The sequence below is a fragment of the Oncorhynchus kisutch genome, linkage group LG10 (genome assembly GCF_002021735.2).
Source record: "Oncorhynchus kisutch isolate 150728-3 linkage group LG10, Okis_V2, whole genome shotgun sequence".
Taxonomy (NCBI): domain Eukaryota; kingdom Metazoa; phylum Chordata; class Actinopteri; order Salmoniformes; family Salmonidae; genus Oncorhynchus; species Oncorhynchus kisutch.
Window position 1 is genome coordinate 59,341,720 of NC_034183.2, and position 17,324 is coordinate 59,359,043.

Sequence of the window (17,324 nt, forward strand, 5' to 3'; positions counted from 1 at the left end):
AAGGTTCCGTAACAGCTCTCTGTGACCTTATTGCCAGACTCTGGTGCAGAAACCACATTTTTCTTTTGGACGATTGAGTCAGTTTTTCTTCTGTCTTGTGTTGAGGCTGCAACTGTTTCTGGGACTTCATTTCCCACCGTACCATCAGACCCTGACTACCAGAGACGACTCTGTCCTGTCCTTGATTTCCTGCTCCAGACAATCCTTGTAATCAGTAGTGGGCCTCAGATCCCCTTGATACACTCTGTATTTGACCATTTGATGCTTTTCCATTTTCGTTTGGATGTTCTTGTTTTGAAGAGTCCCGCTAGTCGCTTAGTGCAGCATGAGTGATCAGACATAACTGCCTCAGTCTGATAGTTGAGCCAGGGAGCTGGGTGGGGGGGGGGGTGAACACACTGGAACAAATCCACCACTAGAGGGAACGCATGCCTCAGTATTCCCTGCTGGAGACCTCGCTGATGGAATCGTGTTCAGAGTCACCTAGTGGCGCAGCACGGGAACAACAACTCCATCCTTCCATCCCTTTATTCTCTCCTCACTTCCTGGATTTCCTCCTCTGCATTCAACTGTTTGTTAGTCAGTGCACAAATATTGTTCATATTCTACATGTACAGAGACAGTCAAATAACATACATTATACATATTTATTTTCAACATCAGAAGGTACACAGAAGGAGTAAAGTGCATTCTATGATTTACTCGCTGTTCAAGCTTGTGTTGGTCAGGGAATTTGTCTGTTCTGTTTCGCCACGCACGGCATGTTAATGGAGACGTGCGAGCCGGGAGACTGAGTGGCAGAGATAAATCAATACAATTATTTCAGGAAATAATATGACACAGTTGTTTTACAAACACACGTTGTAAACCAGATATAGTAGCATAATAAAGATTCCTCACCGTCATCGCTCAGCATTTTACTCCATGCTGCTGCTAGCATGTCGACATGTACACACAACCCCTCAAATACAGTACGTTCATTGTAAAAATATAAAGTAGCAGTTGCATTTTGGTGACAATGTTCCCCGTGTGCCTCAACTGTCACAAAGGTCTGGTTATTTGAAAAAGTGCAAGTTTTGACTTGAAAAGCCTACTGTCATACTGAATGCCCAGCGCTCTCTCTCTCTCTCTCTCTCTCTCTCTTTCTCTCTCTCTCTCTCTCTCTCTCTCTCTCTCTCTCTCTCTCTCTCTCTCTCTTTCTCTTTCTCTTTCTCTTTCTCTTTCTCTCTCTCTCTCTCTCTCTCTCTCTCTCTCTCTCTCTCTCTCTCTCTTTCTCTTTCTCTTTCTCTCTCTCTCTCTCTCTCTCTCTCTCTCTCTCTCTCTCTCTCTCTCTCTGTCTCTCTCTCTCTCTCTCTCTCTCTCTCTCTCTCTCTGTCTCTCTCTCTCTCTCTCTCTCTCTGTTCTCTCTCTCTCTCTCTCTCTCTCACACAGACACACACACGCACAGGCACACACACACACATACACATTCAAGTTTATATAATCTTCAGAAACAATTTTGCAGATGTAAAAATGGCAAAAGTTACTCAAGAACCAGATGTTGTTGGAAAAAGATAAGAGACAAACAGGTGCAGTGTAGTGCAGGAGACAGACAAGAGACATGTGCATCATTCAGACAACTACACACAATAGGAGCTACGGTGCATGAGAAGGGTCAGAAAAAGTATTTGAGTCATTTCATACACAAACCATATGCCAACAAACAAGACAGCGTTGTTTATATTTGACTTAGTGGGAAAGAGATGAAATATAGACACTTTGGAATTCACAAAGATGTTTCTCTATTCAGTCTCTCTAGAATCAACCTTTATGAGATCTCACGTTCTAAAGACGAGTGCTTTCAGATGATTCCCCTAAAGGTGTCTATCGGGAAACGTCTTTAAGGTGACAGGAGAGACCAGATAAGTAACTCATGATAAGTTCTCTACTGATATACACTGAAGAGAGGGACTTTCCATTATGTCACATTCCTGCTCCTTTTGCAACACGAAAACAGGCCTTTAATAAAAAACACCTAGTTCTTTTCTCCAGCAAATGAAGAACTGGATTTTAGACAATAAGTCCCTTCCCTATGATTATTCAATGATTGTTGTTACTACGCACAGTAACAACCGATACATGAGTCATTGATCTATGCTAAAGACACTATGAAAACAATGTGTGTAAATGAGTAAATTAGGGAGAAAAGAGGCTCAGAGGAAAACTTGTCTGGAGAACAATAGTGCAAATAGTAGAAAGCAGCAACCTATCCTGTTGATATAGTATTAGAACCCAAGTATGATTCATATCACATGTCATATCACCAGTCATTTTATCTTTACAGAACACTGGAGAATCATGTCCAAATGAAACAAACTACACAATAAGACTGTGTAGATAAACATCATACCTACCTACTTGAATGTTACTCAAATATTCTGGGTATCTTCCCTGCACATTTCCTCCTGAGACAGTTTCTGTAGCAGAAGTGCTCCTTTGGTCAAATGTCTGTTTATCCTTCATTGCACACGTCTCAACAAGTCATTATTTGTCTCATCCTCAGCTCTCTGCTGGAACTGTCCATCTCTTGGTGTTCCTTTCCTATTACCTCGTTTAAAAGAGTCGCCCGTTCATACAATCTCATGTGTAATTATCTGTCTAGGTGACTGTCCCACAGCCCAACTGAGGTACACGTATGGGTGAGGTGTGCAGAGTAGAACCACTAACCTCAGCCTCCCATTTGGTTCTCTACACAAACAAAAACATGGGTTCAGGTTAAAGTACAAAATAATGCTGGCAAGGCGAAAGGGGTGTAGATCTAGTACTAAATCCAGAGCAAAACGTGCAAAATACAAAAAGGAAGACCTCTCTTCAAGACCTACAGATCGGTATATGTGAATGGAGGGGTTGGGAAGGGTCTGAGGGTGCCATCCCTTTGCCTCAGATTCCTGACTCACTTTTATATGTCAGTGGATCACGAGTAATGGTCGTCTGTAGAATGTCAAAATCCATCTGATTGTCCAAAACACACAGCATGTTGCTGCCGGATGTCATTGTGGCTGTGTCCTGAAACAAATGATGAAAGTCTACAGAAACTGAATTCCTCCTTTCCTCCTCCCTGTCTTTTCCCTTTTGCCTATCCAATTCATCCTCGTCCTCTCCACAGCTCAGTGCTACCTCATTCTCATAGCAGAAGGCGCTGGGGGAGTGGGGGGTTACGAGGTGCTGGGTGATTCTGGGGCTGGTTGGGAATAGTGAGTGGGAGGAGGCGGATGAGGCAGGCCGGCTGGCCGTCTCACTGAGCTCCTTGGCGCTGCAGTGGGGTGTGGAGGGCACCTCGTAGGTCTTGTGGAAGCGAGAATAGTCCACCTGATACTTGGTTCGGTCCTCAAAGATCACAGGCTCAAACCTATGCCCCCATAGGATCTCCTTGGTCAGATAGGAGCTGCGGGCCTGGGTGGTCATGGCGGTGGCCTCCACCATGCCCTCCAAGATCACTACGATCTCAAAGTCATCAGACTCCAGATCAGCCCGGCTCACAGTGTACAGGGGGCTGTCCTCGTCGATCTCATGGACGATAACCAGAGGAGAAACCAGGAAAAGACGGTCAATGCCTTCGTCGTAGCCTACGTTGAGATCCCTCTGCTCTAGAGGGATAAACTCTCCCTCTGCCGTGACGTAGGGTCGAATGAGCTGTGCCCGCACATGGGCCTCCACGATGTGGCTCCTGCGCAGGTTACCCACCCGCCACATGAGGCACAGCTTGCCATCGCGCAGGGAAATCACAGCGGTTTTTGAGAACAGCAGGGTCTGGTTCCTCTTCTTAGGGCGTGCCATTTTGACCATGATTGTGCCAAGCATGAAGGAGTCAATGATGCAGCCCACTATGGACTGGACCACCACTGTGATCACTGCCACAGGGCACTCCTCAGTGACACAGCGCCACCCATAACCAATGGTGGTCTGGGTCTCGACGGAGAATAGGAAGGCTCCGACGAAGCCCTCCACATGAAGGAGGCATGGCTGCCATGTTTTCTGCACCCCTTCAACTTCACCAACCCCAAGCCCATTCCCTTCCAACCCCGAAGAGGAACTCATTCCAGGGTGCTCATCAAAATCCCCATGGGCTCTGGAAACTGAATAGAAGATTATTCCAAAAAACATCCAGGAGGACAGGAAGGTCGAGCAGAAGAGGAGTAGTAAGTATCTCCAGCGGATGTCCACGCAGGTGGTAAAGATGTCGGCCAGGTAACGTTGTGATTTCTCCTCCATGTTAGAGAACACCACGTTGCAATGCCCATTTTTCTTGACGAAGCGACTTCTTAGTTGGCTCGATCCTGTAGTAGAGATCTTTCCGTTGTAATTGTTCATCCTACGACCTGTGGCTCCTGATATCCTATCTCCTCCGGGTGTGTCACTAGGGGAGAGGAACCGGCTATTTGGCGAGCTGTGGCCGTTGTGGAGCCCAAGTGTGGAGATTTTCAGGCCCTCCTCATCTGTTGCTGCGAAGCTGTACCTGTAGGGTTAACAAAAGGGGAAAGTATGGATAAATAAGGAAATTGACCAGAGTGATGCAAGAGATGTGAGAGTGGTTTGAGAGAGGGTGTAGAACAGGAAGAGTTGAGGTTATAATACATGTCCGTAATCTCATTGGGCTATCTATTCTTACCAGTGTGCCCTACAGGACACAGTGACTATGCATAGCTTGCCAACTCTGCACAGAGACATAATGTATGACTCACATTCTCTCATGCATTAAAGACAGCGCTTAGGAAGGATATGCTGTGAATGAGAAATGTATATATAAGGGTATCCTTCTTGAATGCAAAGGTAGCATGAAATGATGCTTTCTCACTTTCCTCAAGACCATTTGACCTACCTCCGGTGCCCTCCTAATATTGATCAGACCGATCTGTCTCTCTCCTTCGGAGAGGATAACCTGGGAAGGTGAGTTGTGTTTAGCTATGTGAGAGGGATTGCGGTCATCACGGGTTTAGGGATTATACATGAGCCAAGTCTCTTGACAGCCTATGTTGACTGGGACATACAGACATTATATTGACCAATTTATAGTGCTCCATTGATCAGGAAACTATATTCAACCATATACTTATTGAATTTTTAATGGCTCCACTATTTTGGTTCCATTCATTTGAATGTACATTGGCGAACTAAGGTTGTCCATTTCCCTGTAATAACACAAATAAGGAGAAGTGTTGTCAGCTTTGGGGACATAAGGTGCGACCAGTGATGGAAAAAGTACCCAATTGTCATACTTGAGTAAAAGTCAAGATACCTTAATAGAAAATTACTCAAGTAAAAGTGAAAGTCACCCAGAAAAATACTACTCTAGAAAAAGTCTAAAAGTATTTGGTTTCAAATATACTTAGGTATCAAAATTAAAAGTAGTTGCTAAATTATACTTAAGTATCAAAATTAAAAGTATAAATAATTTCAAATTCCTTATATTAAGAAAACCAGACGGCACCATTTTTCTTGTTTTTATTTATTTACGGCCAGCCAGGGGCACACACACACTCAGACATCCTTTACAAACAAAGCATGTGTGTTTAGTGAGTCCGCCAGATCAGAGGCAGTAGGATGTTCTCTTGAAAAGTGTCTGAATTCCTGTCCTGCTAAGTATTTTTGCGTGTCATCGAAAATGTACATTATGTTCATTAGGGATCTAGTGAAGTAAAAGTTCAAATCTAAGTAAAAATATAAATAGTAATATCCCCAAAATTACTTAAGTAGTACTTTAATTTTTACTTAAGTACTTTACGCCGCTGGGTATGACAGCTTCCATTCATGGTGTCCTCACCTGTTGGCCCGTGCTGTTCCCATTGGCACCAGTGATCATCAGGTGGTCAGTAGGTCTATAAGTGAGGTGGGAGGCTGGACTCCGCCCTGGCAAGTAGTCTACTGCGAAAGATTTGGTATCGGCATGGCAACTGTCAATGTGTGCATGGACGGCATCCACCGGTGAAGACCACTACAGGGAGAAAGATTTTACATTTTGCCAAGATTCCTACACAGTACAGGTGTAGGATCTTAATTTGACCTATATAGTCACAGCAAAATGATTCAAACATGTAGTCCATAATGTTACTTGATTGGTGGTTAGGCTATTAAAATTAGACTACATGAAAAGTGTAGTACTGTTAATATAACTGCAGGTTTTCAGTGAATGTATGAAATCACAAAGCTCATCTACATTTCCTGCTTCTCAGGAAAATTCTCAGCCAAATCAATAATGATCAAATTAAGATCCTACATCTGTACCTGTGCATCACCATATCATTTTGCACAGATTTGGATAACTATCCCTCAACATTCATAACTGATTTAGTGTGAGCATATTTTATTGAGAGAACAATGATTTGATGTGACCTGGTTTTTGGGTTACAAATATACAGTACCAGTCAAAAGTTTGGACACACCTACTCATTCAAGGGGTTTTCTTTCTTTTTTACTATTTTCTACATTGTAGAATAATAAAGATGACATCAAAACTATGAAATCAAAACTGTCTCACAAAGACACAGCGGTTAGAACCAATAATCTCAAATTTGGACAAATCAGACCAAAGAACAGATTTTCACCTGTCTAATGTCCATTACTCGTGTTTCTTGGCCCAAGCAAGTATTTTATTATTATTGGTGTCCTTTAGTAGTGGTTTCTTTGCAGCAATTCAACCATGAAGGCCTGATTCACACAGTCTCCTCTGAACAGTTGATGTTGAGATGTGTCTGTTTGTCACGATCTCTGTCGTCGTGGAAATAACCGGACCAAGGTGCAGCATGGTGAGCATACATTTATTTTATTGATAAATGTCGCCAACAAAACAAAGAACACGACCATGAAGCTTACTTAGGCTATAATGGCACTAACATAGACAACTACCCACAAATACAAAAGGAAAAAAGGCTGCCTAAGTATGATTCCCAATCAGAGACAACGATAGACAGCTGTCCCTGATTGAGAACCATACCCGGCCAAAACATAGAAACATGAACATAGAGTTCACCCTGACCAACCAAACATAGAGAATAAGAATATCTCTACGGTCAGGGCGTGACACTGTTACTTGAACTCTGTGAAGCATATATTCGGGCTGCAATTTCTGAGGTTGGTAACTCTAATGAACATATCCTCTGCAGCAAAGGTAACTATGGGTCTTCCTTTCCTGTTTTATCAGTCCTCATGAGAGCCAGTTTCATCATAATGCCTGATGGTTTTTGTGACTGCACTTAAAGAAACTTCCAAAGTTCTTGAAATGTTCTGCATTGGCTGACCTTCATGTCTTAAAGTAATGATTGACTGTACTTTCTCTTTGGTTATTTGAGCTGTTCTTGCCATAATATGAACTTGGTCTTTTACCAAATAGGGCTATCTTCTGTGTACCTACCTTGTCACAACACAACATATTTAGGCAGCCATTTCCCCATTGTGTTTTGTGGGATCTTGTCTAGGTATAGTTGCGAGCACTATTTTGAGCTTCATGTTTCGTTTGTTCGCTTTATTGTTTTCGCTCTAAGTTTCTCTTCCAAATAAAACGATGGAAACATACCACGCTGCATCTTGGTCCACTCCTTATAACAATCGGGACACCAAGGCAAAGTGTGGCTAATTTGAAGAATCTCAAATATAAAATATATTTTGATTTGTTTAACACTTTTGTGCTTACTATAGGATTCCATATGTGTTATTTCATAGTTTGATGTCTTCACTATTATTCTACAATGTAGAAAATTGTACAAATGAAGAAAAACCCTTGAATGAATAGGTGTGTCCAAACATTTGTCTGGTACTGTATATCTTCAAGTAAGAGTTCAGTCCTGAGGTAATACACCTCTGTGGTTGATTGTGTAATTTGTCTCTTTATAGAGGCCAATGTCACAACTGAAAATACACCTGCCATTACTTCATTTTGGCGCTAAATAAAGACTTCAACGAAACAACGTGGTTCCACAATGATCTCCAAATTTCCTAATGTCACGTAATATTAGAAAACCACTCAGGGTTGTTTCTGTCATTACATATCTATGTAAAAGAAATCCCTCTCATAATCCTTGCATGATTTTACCTACAATTCAAAACACTTAGAAATCCAAGATTGAGGTAGTAGTTGTAGCTTTATTTTGTGAAAACATACAAAGGTTGTGTCATTGTGAAGCTTCATCATTTGGGACCTTTACACGACACGGACAGTTTTCCTGACAGATCAACCGCCAGTTGTGAGGATGTATGTGACAGTCCACAAAGCCAAACATGGTTGCCAATGGAATTGTCTGCAAGAACATTGACATATATATACAGTGGGGCAAAAAAGTATTTAGTCAGCCACCAATTGTGCAAGTTCTCCCACTTAAAAAGATGAGAGGCCTTAATTTCCATCATAGGTACACTTCAACTATGACAGACAAAATGAGAAAAAAATCCAGAAAATCACATTTTAGGATTTTTTATGAATTTATTAGCAAATTATGGTGGAAAATAAGTATTTGGTCACCTACAAAACAAGCAAGATTTCTGGCTCTCAGACCTGTAACTTATTCTTTAAGAGGATCCTCTGTCCTCCACTCGTTACCTGTATTAATGGCACCTGTTTGAACTTGTTATCAGTATAAAAGACACCTGTCAACAACCTCAAACAGTCACACTCCAAACTCCACTATGGCCAAGACCAAAGAGCTGTCAAAGGACACCAGAAACAAAATTGTAGACCTGCACTAGGCTGGGAAGACTGAACCTGCAATAGGTAAGCAGCTTGGTTTGAAGAAATCAACTGTGGGAGCAATTATTAGGAAATGGAAGACATACAAGACCAATGATAATCTCCCTCGATCTGGGGCTCCTCGCAAGATCTCACCCCGTGGGGTCAAAATGATCACAAGAACAGTGAGTAAAAATCCCAGAACCACACGGGGGGACCTAGTGAATGACCTGCAGAGAGCTGGGACCAAAGTAACAAAGCTACGGCGCCAGGGACTCAAATCCTGCAGTGCCAGACGTGTCCCCCTGCTTAAGCCAGTACATGTCCAGGCCCGTCTGAAGTTTGCTAGAGAGCATTTGGATGATCCAGAAGAAGATTGGGAGAATGTCATATTGTCACGATTGTCGTAAGGAGCGGACCAAAATGCGGCGTGGTATGTGTTCATGATGATTTTTTTATTAAAGAAAGCACTGAACACTGAATACAAACTATACAAAACAATAAACAAATAACGACCGTGAAGCTATAATGAGAACTGTGCTGACACAAGCAACTAACATAGACACCCAACCACTAACAAACAGTGAAACCCAGGCTACCTAAGTATGATTCTCAATCAGAGACAACTAATGACACCTGCCTCTGATTGAGAACCATACTAGGCCGAAACATAGAAATCCCCAAATCATAGAAAAACAAACATAGACTGCCCACCCCAGCTCACGCCCTGACCATACTAAATAATGACAAAACAAAGGAAATAAAGGTCAGAACGTGACACATATGATCAGATGAAACCAAAATAGAACTTTTTGGTAAAAACTCAACTCATTGTGTTTGGAGGACAAAGAATGCTGAGTTGCATCCAAAGAACACCATACCTACTGTGAAGCATGGGGGTGGAAACATCATACTTTGGGGCTGTTTTTCTGCTAAGGGACCAGGACGACTGATCCGTGTAAAGGAAAGAATGAATGGGGCCATGTATCGTGAGATTTTGAGTGAAAACCTCCTTCCATCAGCAAGGGCATTGAAGATGAAACGTGGCTGGGTCTTTCAGCATGACAATGATCCCAAACACACCGCCCGGGCAACGAAGGAGTGGCTTCGTAAGAAGCATTTCAAGGTCCTGGAGTGGCCTAGCCAGTCTTCAGATCTCAACCCCATAGAAAATCTTTGGAGGGAGTTGAAAGTCCGTGTTGCCCAGCAACAGCCCCAAACATCACTGCTCTAGAGATGATCTGCATGGAGGAATGGGCCAAAATACCAGCAACAGTGTGTGAAAACCTTGTGAATACTTACAGAAAACGCTTGACCTCTGTCATTGCCAACAAAGGGTATATAACAAAGTATTGAGATAAACTTTTGTTATTGACCAAATACTTATTTTCCACCATAATTTGCAAATAAATTAATTAAAAATCCTACAATGTGATTTTCTGGATTTTTTTCCCTCATTTTGTCTGTCATAGTTGAAGTGTACCTATGATGAACATTACAGGCCTCTCTCATCTTTTTAAGTGGGAGAACTTGCACAATTGGTGGCTGACTAAATACTTTTTTGCCCCACTGTATATCTTTTCTCTCTCTCTTTGACGGAATTTACAATACGGTGACATCGTTAGGATCGTTATCAATGTTTTTCACACTTCTCCCACAGGTACTTCTGGTTCAGGAGGACAACATCAACTGAGGACATGATTACACTGAAGATCAAATATGTCAATGCCGGAGTAATCATGACGCTGATCACTTTTTGGTTGGAGGGTGACTGTGTGGTGAAGCGAGGGGGATGGAGCGTATCGGTAAAGCCTCTAGAGACATAGTGGAGGGGGCTAGTAAGAGCTCTTCAGGATGAGTCACGGAGAGGGGACGATTCAAGAGTAAACAGAACACATCTTAAACTGATTCACCTAGGTTTAACAGAATTACATCTAACAGTCACTCATCATCACAGTGTAGGGAGATGATGAGTGCATAGAAAAACTGAACTGTGGGAAGAGAAGGCCTGAATAAGAATCTTTGCTACACAACATACTTAATCCCACTTGAGCAGGAGGTGTGTGTGTGTGTGTTGGCTGGGGAGGGGATGCTTCCCTCACTGTATCTATATGTGTACTTGTCTGGCAAGGCCATTCTTAACCCATAATCTCTTAAATTACAGATGAATAGTCCCCTAATCTCTAGTCTCAAAGAAGTGATATGAAAGGCAGATCTAAGTAGAGTGACCTGGTTCAGATTTCCCACTAATCCCTTACAGAGAAAGAAGAAACGGAGGGAGACGGTGCTGGTGGCGGACAGTGTTGTGGAAGGATGACGACGCCAACAGGACATCTCCTAAACCACGTCATACTTGTCCCAGGTTAATCACCGGAGCAGGATTACATACCATTTGGAATATGGATCCTTACTGCACATCAAGACATATCTCAAACACATAGGAAGATAATACACAAGCTGGGCCCAATCAGTCCTCTCTGAGATGTATAAAAAGGAACAGTATGCGTATGAGCCTATCGATGGCTGTTCAAAATGGGTAGGTTCGGTTGCAATGTGTTTCTTGTTGTCATTATGATTTTTTGTTGTATTTGTTGATGAGAAACCAATGGGATGTAGGCCTACAAGGAAACTAATAAAACAAGAGAAGAATAAAGGTGGACCCAACCACAAGTTTCTTGTTTTCTCAAACGCTACAGTTAAAGTCCATACCCCATCCTAAGTGAAAATAAATTGTATAACTGAATTATAAAACATGAAGTGGCTAATAAGAGCCTGTTACAACAGTACTTAATGTTGGCAGGTACAGAGGGAATGAGTTTGTCTATGTTGACCTTCTCTGGCTTTGGTACATTTCCTGAATCCATTCAGATGCAAAACTTTGTCTGGTCAAATTAGATTAAGATCATAACAAACTATTTTAATCTTGTCAGTTCCACGAACAAGCCAGAAATTCAGTTGATCAATCCACTCTGGGCTCAGAGATTTCACTAAGAAGGTTTACTGATTTCATTTTAACAGCTCAACAAGTGGAACAAATGAATACATTTTTTTCCCTTCCATGAGCCACTGTGTCAAAGAAACATGACCAAATGACATCTGACAGCCTAGGAATTCCCATCACCTTCATTTGTAACAGATCAATTCCTGTCTCCCTGCGTGTCAATCACGTTGAACGATCTGGAACCTTCTCTGTCTGTTTACAGCTAGGGTAGAGTACCCTAATTAGGGTCAGTCAACAACAGCCCCCTACTAAGTAGTGATTGATCAACCCCAGTCAGCTCAACCATTGCATGCATGGCTTCAAATGAGGGCTGTGTTTTTAAACAAGGAAAGTGTTACATAATGAAGGGCAAAGTAGATCAAAGTCATTCTTTTTGCAGCTAAATAGAATGAATTCTCTGCTTGGTTCATTTTATTACTACTTCTATTGTACTATTATTTGAACCTGTATAAATGTTGTTTTAGAAACGTGCTGACAATTCTAATTATATGGGCAACGTAAGGTGGTGTTGGCTTTGTACTTGGAAAAATATAATAACTTGTTTCATCGTTTGCTAAATCCCTGTTTTTAGAACACAGATGCAGAATCACAAGCGGGTTTTACCAGTAAGGATCGCCTGGCCACACAGAGTTAACTGTAGGATTATCCGTTTTATTACAACATCAACTTTCCTCTCATTTTCACGAGCTTCTGCTCCCTGTGTTTATTTATATATCCCTCTCTGTCCCCGTCTCCTGTTTATTGCTCTGGTGTGCTGTAGGCTACTCGACAGATCCATCCTTTATCGACATTTTCCTCTACACATTTACTGTAGCTTTGACATTTGGGATGTCATCCATTATTGTGAATGGGTCTGTAAACCCTGGGTTAATTCGCTCTCAGTTTGTGAACAAAACATTGCGATTACCTCGAACACAGACTAAATGAGTCTAGAGAGGAGCAGGTCTTACTGCCATAACAGCAGGTGACTATGACTGATTCCTGGATGCCCTAGAGTTGAAATAAGATGAACTGTATAATAAAGCAGCTGTTTGCTCTATATCCCTACACAGCAGTTTCCTTTCAGTGTATGATCATGGACTGGGTGACGCAGTGCCTCATTGAGCTCTAGATTGATGGAAGGACACACTTTAATGGGGAATGGTAGTGTATAAGTGTCTCATGCAAATGTCTTGAGCAGATATTATTGTCAAATACTTAGTAGGAGATATCCAAATAACCAAGTTCACTATTATAAATTCAAGTGTTGCTCTGACCAGTTTAAATGTATCCTTGGTCATTATTAACCCGTTAAAAAAAATACTCAGTTAAACCAAGGTTACGCATCTTACCAATAGTAGCATACCCAGGTGAGACCGGACAGCTGTTCCAGGAACCATGAAATAGAAGAGGCATTTGATTCTCACTGGTTTCAGAACAAGCCATCATTATTTGTGGATCGTCTTTTTGAAAATACATTTTAAAGACTGTGAAAATGAATGGTAATGGATTTTCACTTGGTGAAGTCTGTGAGTCCTGTTTCCCACCCCAAACGTCTTGACATTCTAATGTGTATTGGACACTGGGGACCTTTACGCATTTTAGGTTATGATTTAGGATAATTGATCAATTAGGCCAGGCTTACTCACCTTAAAGACAACAAGTTATTTTGTTGTGCAGCTTGCTTGTTGTTTAGATCCACTTCTGATCCAATTGTAACCTCAATTCTGAATAGTCCACGCACTCTTTGGAAGGAAGAATGTGTAACCCCAGGAGTCTCTGTTGTACGCCTTGCCTTTCGGCAATAGTTCTATCCTGTTCTGTTTCCACTCTCTTATTCCTTTAACATTAATCACACATTTTTGCATATCTTTATAGTTGTTTCCCCTTTTGTTTTTGAATCCTTTGTTGTCCTCTGCTGCCTTCTAACTGTCTCCTGTAATCCGGTCAGTGCTCGCTCTCCTCCACAGACTCGTGCACTGGAGTCTCCAAATGCTGTGCCAATTTACTCTGTGCAAAGTGTGTGGGTTCGAGGGGGTGCTTGTCAGTTTGATTATGTCTCCCTCACGTCTTTATGTATATGTGTAGGCGTTAAATGATGCGTCCCCTTCTCATTTTACTGGTTGACTGCATCTCAAATCTATGTCTCATTGGAATAATTGTGGTGAGATGAACATGAAGTAGTTGTAAGAATGGGTATCAAAGTTGTTATAACCTTGTTAATACACTACCAAGTCACTTGGACTGAATTTTGCGTACTGAACTCTGTATAGAATAAACCATCATTTCCGTTCCTTGAAATCTTTACCCACTCACAGTGGCTCTCAGGCTGGTTTCCAGCCCACTATCTCTGCCAGTGCAGTCAGTCTCACTGTCAATGCATGTTAGTCTCCAACCACAGTCATACACTCCCCCAAGGCACTCTGCCAGACCTAGTGCACTTGGTGTGGTAATCTTCAGTCCTTTACATAATAGGACACTTTATAAAGTGTAGGATTGTAAAGTTGTTCTTTTTCTCTTGATTTTGCACCTTATTTATGAGAACAGTGTATATGGGATTTGTCTGACCTTCATCCATAGATATGACCTAATGGTCCGTGTGAAATCTGAAGTTGCACTGAACTCTCATCATAACTTGACATGTTTTTGCTGTTATATTGAAAATAAATAGCAGATAATTAACCTAAATGGAAACAACCCAGAAATGTATGCCAGTGCAGTATTCCTGATCTTGGGTATGGATGGAGCACAATTGTTTCTATGGAAACTATTTCCTTTTACAATCTTCGCTCTCCCTTTTCTCTGCTCCTAAATTATAGAGCAGAGGGGGCTTCTTTTCAATGCGCTCTCCTCCTCAATAGGAAGGTGGGAGTATATCTGTCCATATGACAGGCTCATAGAAGAGTAGTGAGGGGGTGGACTGAGATAGGTACCAAGAAGAGACTGACGAGTGGCTGAGGGGAGATGGAGAATGGATGTTGCGGGGCGAAAGGAGCTTGGAGAAAAGGTACTATAGTATGAGCATTTGAGGTGAGTTAATGAAATCCAGATACAAAATATTCCTCGTGACATGTAGCTGGCCACTGACTCAGCTGACCTGTACACTGTAATGAAGGAAGGTGTGCCTATCAAAAGGTTATGGGGACTAATCTGATACCCAGGGCTGATTACTGGCTAATAATACACACACAGAGGAGTCATCTTGTGGTCATCTTCTACTCAGATTCTACTGTAGCCTGTCTGTCTGACCCTTTATACTGTCCTCCTGGCAGCCAGAGACCATGACAGGTGTATAATGGTGAAAAAAGTCACATCTAAATCATTTTAAAGTGGTTTTCCTTTTTTTTTAGATTAGCATTAGATATACCTTTATATTATCTCTAATGTTGATCTTTTCATATACTTTTATATTATCTCTAATGTTGATCTTTTCATATACTTTTATATTATCTCTAATGTTGATCCCTTCATATTATCTCTAATGTTGATCACTTCATATTATCTCTAATGTTGATCCTTTCATATAACTTTATATTCTCTCTAATGTTGATCCCTTCATATACCTTTATATTATCTCTAATGTTGATCCCTTCATATACCTTTATAGTATCTCTAATGTTGATCCCTTCATATACCTTTATATTATCTCTAATGTTGATCCCTTCATACTTGTAATAGGACCGTTGTTTATGAACAGGTCATATACTGTATGCTCAATGTCTATCTTTACAACAAACATAATGAGGTAATAACTCAGTAATACCAGAGCAACATATTTGGCAAATAAGTAATGTCATTGAAGAATACTGCCTATATGACGATATAGACCCTAGAACACACAACTAACTGTACACTCACAATTGTCCCTTTGAAACGGACAGACATGTTTTTGCTCTGCTATTACTTCAGGACTTAGCACTGAGATCCTCAGGAGAAGTTTTTCCACTCGGTACAGGGGAACGATGGAGGGCAATGACTTGCGACAGACGGAGAGACAGAGGGAGTGGATTATGATCACACTGCTGGACACAGGAACAATAATTTAGGCACAGGGGACAAGGAAGGGAGGGTGAGGGGTGCCAAGCAAGAAGAGGGTGGTGATTAGTTTTGACGATGATTCAGATATTTAAGAGGATTGTAGGGTAGGCAGGGAGGTGGAGGAGATAAATATAGAGGGATGAAGAGTTGAACCAGGGAGGTGGAGATAGTGAGTAGTTCAAAGCACTACACAAAACATGGAAACAAAATGATGAGCTCTCACTTGTCATTATGTGTCATAAACAGTTGAAAGCTCAAAAGAAAAGGTTAAACATTGTTAGGACTCTGCAAACCATGTGTTTTGTATAGAAATATAACCAAAAAAAGTTTAAAAAATGCAAGACAAAGTACACTACATGGCCAAATGTATGTGGACACCTGCTCGTCCAACATCTCATTGCAAAATCATGGGCATTAATATGGAGTTGTTCCCCGCTTTGCTGCTATAACAGCCTCCACTCTTCTGGGAAGGCTTTCCACTAGATGTTGGAACATTGGACTTGCTTTCATTCAGCCAAAAGAGCATTAGTGAGGTCGGGCACTGATGTTGGATGATTAGGCCTGGCTCGCAGTCGGCGTTCCAATTCATCCCCATGGGGTTGAGATCAGGGCTCTGTGCAGGCCAGTCAAGTTCGTCCACACCATTCATGACAAACCATTTCTGCATGGACCTCACTTTATGCATGGGGGGCTTAGTCGTGCTGAAACAGGAGTTTTTTTTTTTTTGCCACAAAGTTTGAAGCACAGAAACATCTAGAATGTCACTGTATGCTGTAGCGTTAATATTTCCCTTCACTGGAACTTAGAGGACTAGCCCGAACCATGAAGAACAGCCCCAGACCATTATTCCTCCTCCACCAAACGTTACAGTTGTCACTATGCATTGAGGCAGGTAGCGTTCTCCTGGCATCCGCCAAACCCAGATTTGTCCGTCTGACTGCCACATAGTGAAGTGTGATTCAACACTCCATGCTCCATCCAGTGCTCCAGAGTCCAATGGCGCTGAGCTTTACACCACTCCAGCCGACGCTCTGCATTGCTGTGATAATATTAGGCTTGTGTGCGGCTGTTCGACCATGGAAACCCATTTCATTGAGCTCCTAGTTTGGAAATCGGTAGTGAGTGTTGCATGCGAGGACGGACAATTTTTACATACTACGTGATTCAGCACTTGGCGGTCCCGTTCTGCTCCTAGAAGTTTCCACTTCACAATAACAGCACTTACAGTTGACCGGGGCAGCTCTAGCAGGGCAGACATTTAACAAACTGACTTGTTGGAATGGTGGCTTCCTATGATGGTGCCACGTTGAAAGTCACTGAGCTATTCAGTAAGGCCATTCTACTGCCAATATCTGTCAATGGACTTTGCATGGTTGTGTGCTTGACTTTATACACCTGTCAGCAACGGGTGTAGCTGACATAGCCGAATCCAAAAATGTGATTCGATTTGTGGCTGAAATAGCTGAATCCACTTATTGGAAGAGGTGTCCACATACTTTTAGTGTATGTGGCATGGGTTAGGACTAGGGTTGCACATTTTGGGAAATATTCAGAGGTGGAAACTTCCGTGGGAATTAACGGGAATCAACAGGAATGTAGGGAAATTAACGG

At 41.9% G+C, this 17,324-nt stretch overlaps 1 protein-coding gene across 1 annotated transcript; it reads right to left on the reverse strand.

Moving 5' to 3' along the window:
- Nucleotides 1-1,158: 1,158 nt before the first annotated feature.
- LOC109891970 (inward rectifier potassium channel 4-like) lies at nucleotides 1,159-13,733 on the reverse strand. Its single transcript, XM_031834297.1, has 2 exons — nucleotides 13,325-13,733; nucleotides 1,159-4,495 (listed from the first exon to the last, which is right to left on the reverse strand). Exon 2 carries the CDS (start codon nucleotides 4,348-4,350, stop codon nucleotides 2,920-2,922), a length of 1,431 nt encoding a protein of 476 aa, XP_031690157.1. The 5' UTR covers nucleotides 4,351-4,495; nucleotides 13,325-13,733; the 3' UTR covers nucleotides 1,159-2,919.
- Nucleotides 13,734-17,324: the final 3,591 nt, after the last annotated feature.

What these genes read in the sequence shown, in the direction of transcription:
- LOC109891970 (XM_031834297.1), bottom strand. Translation starts at nt 4,350, where the DNA reads ATGAACAATTACAACGGAAAGATCTCTACTACAGGATCGAGCCAACTA.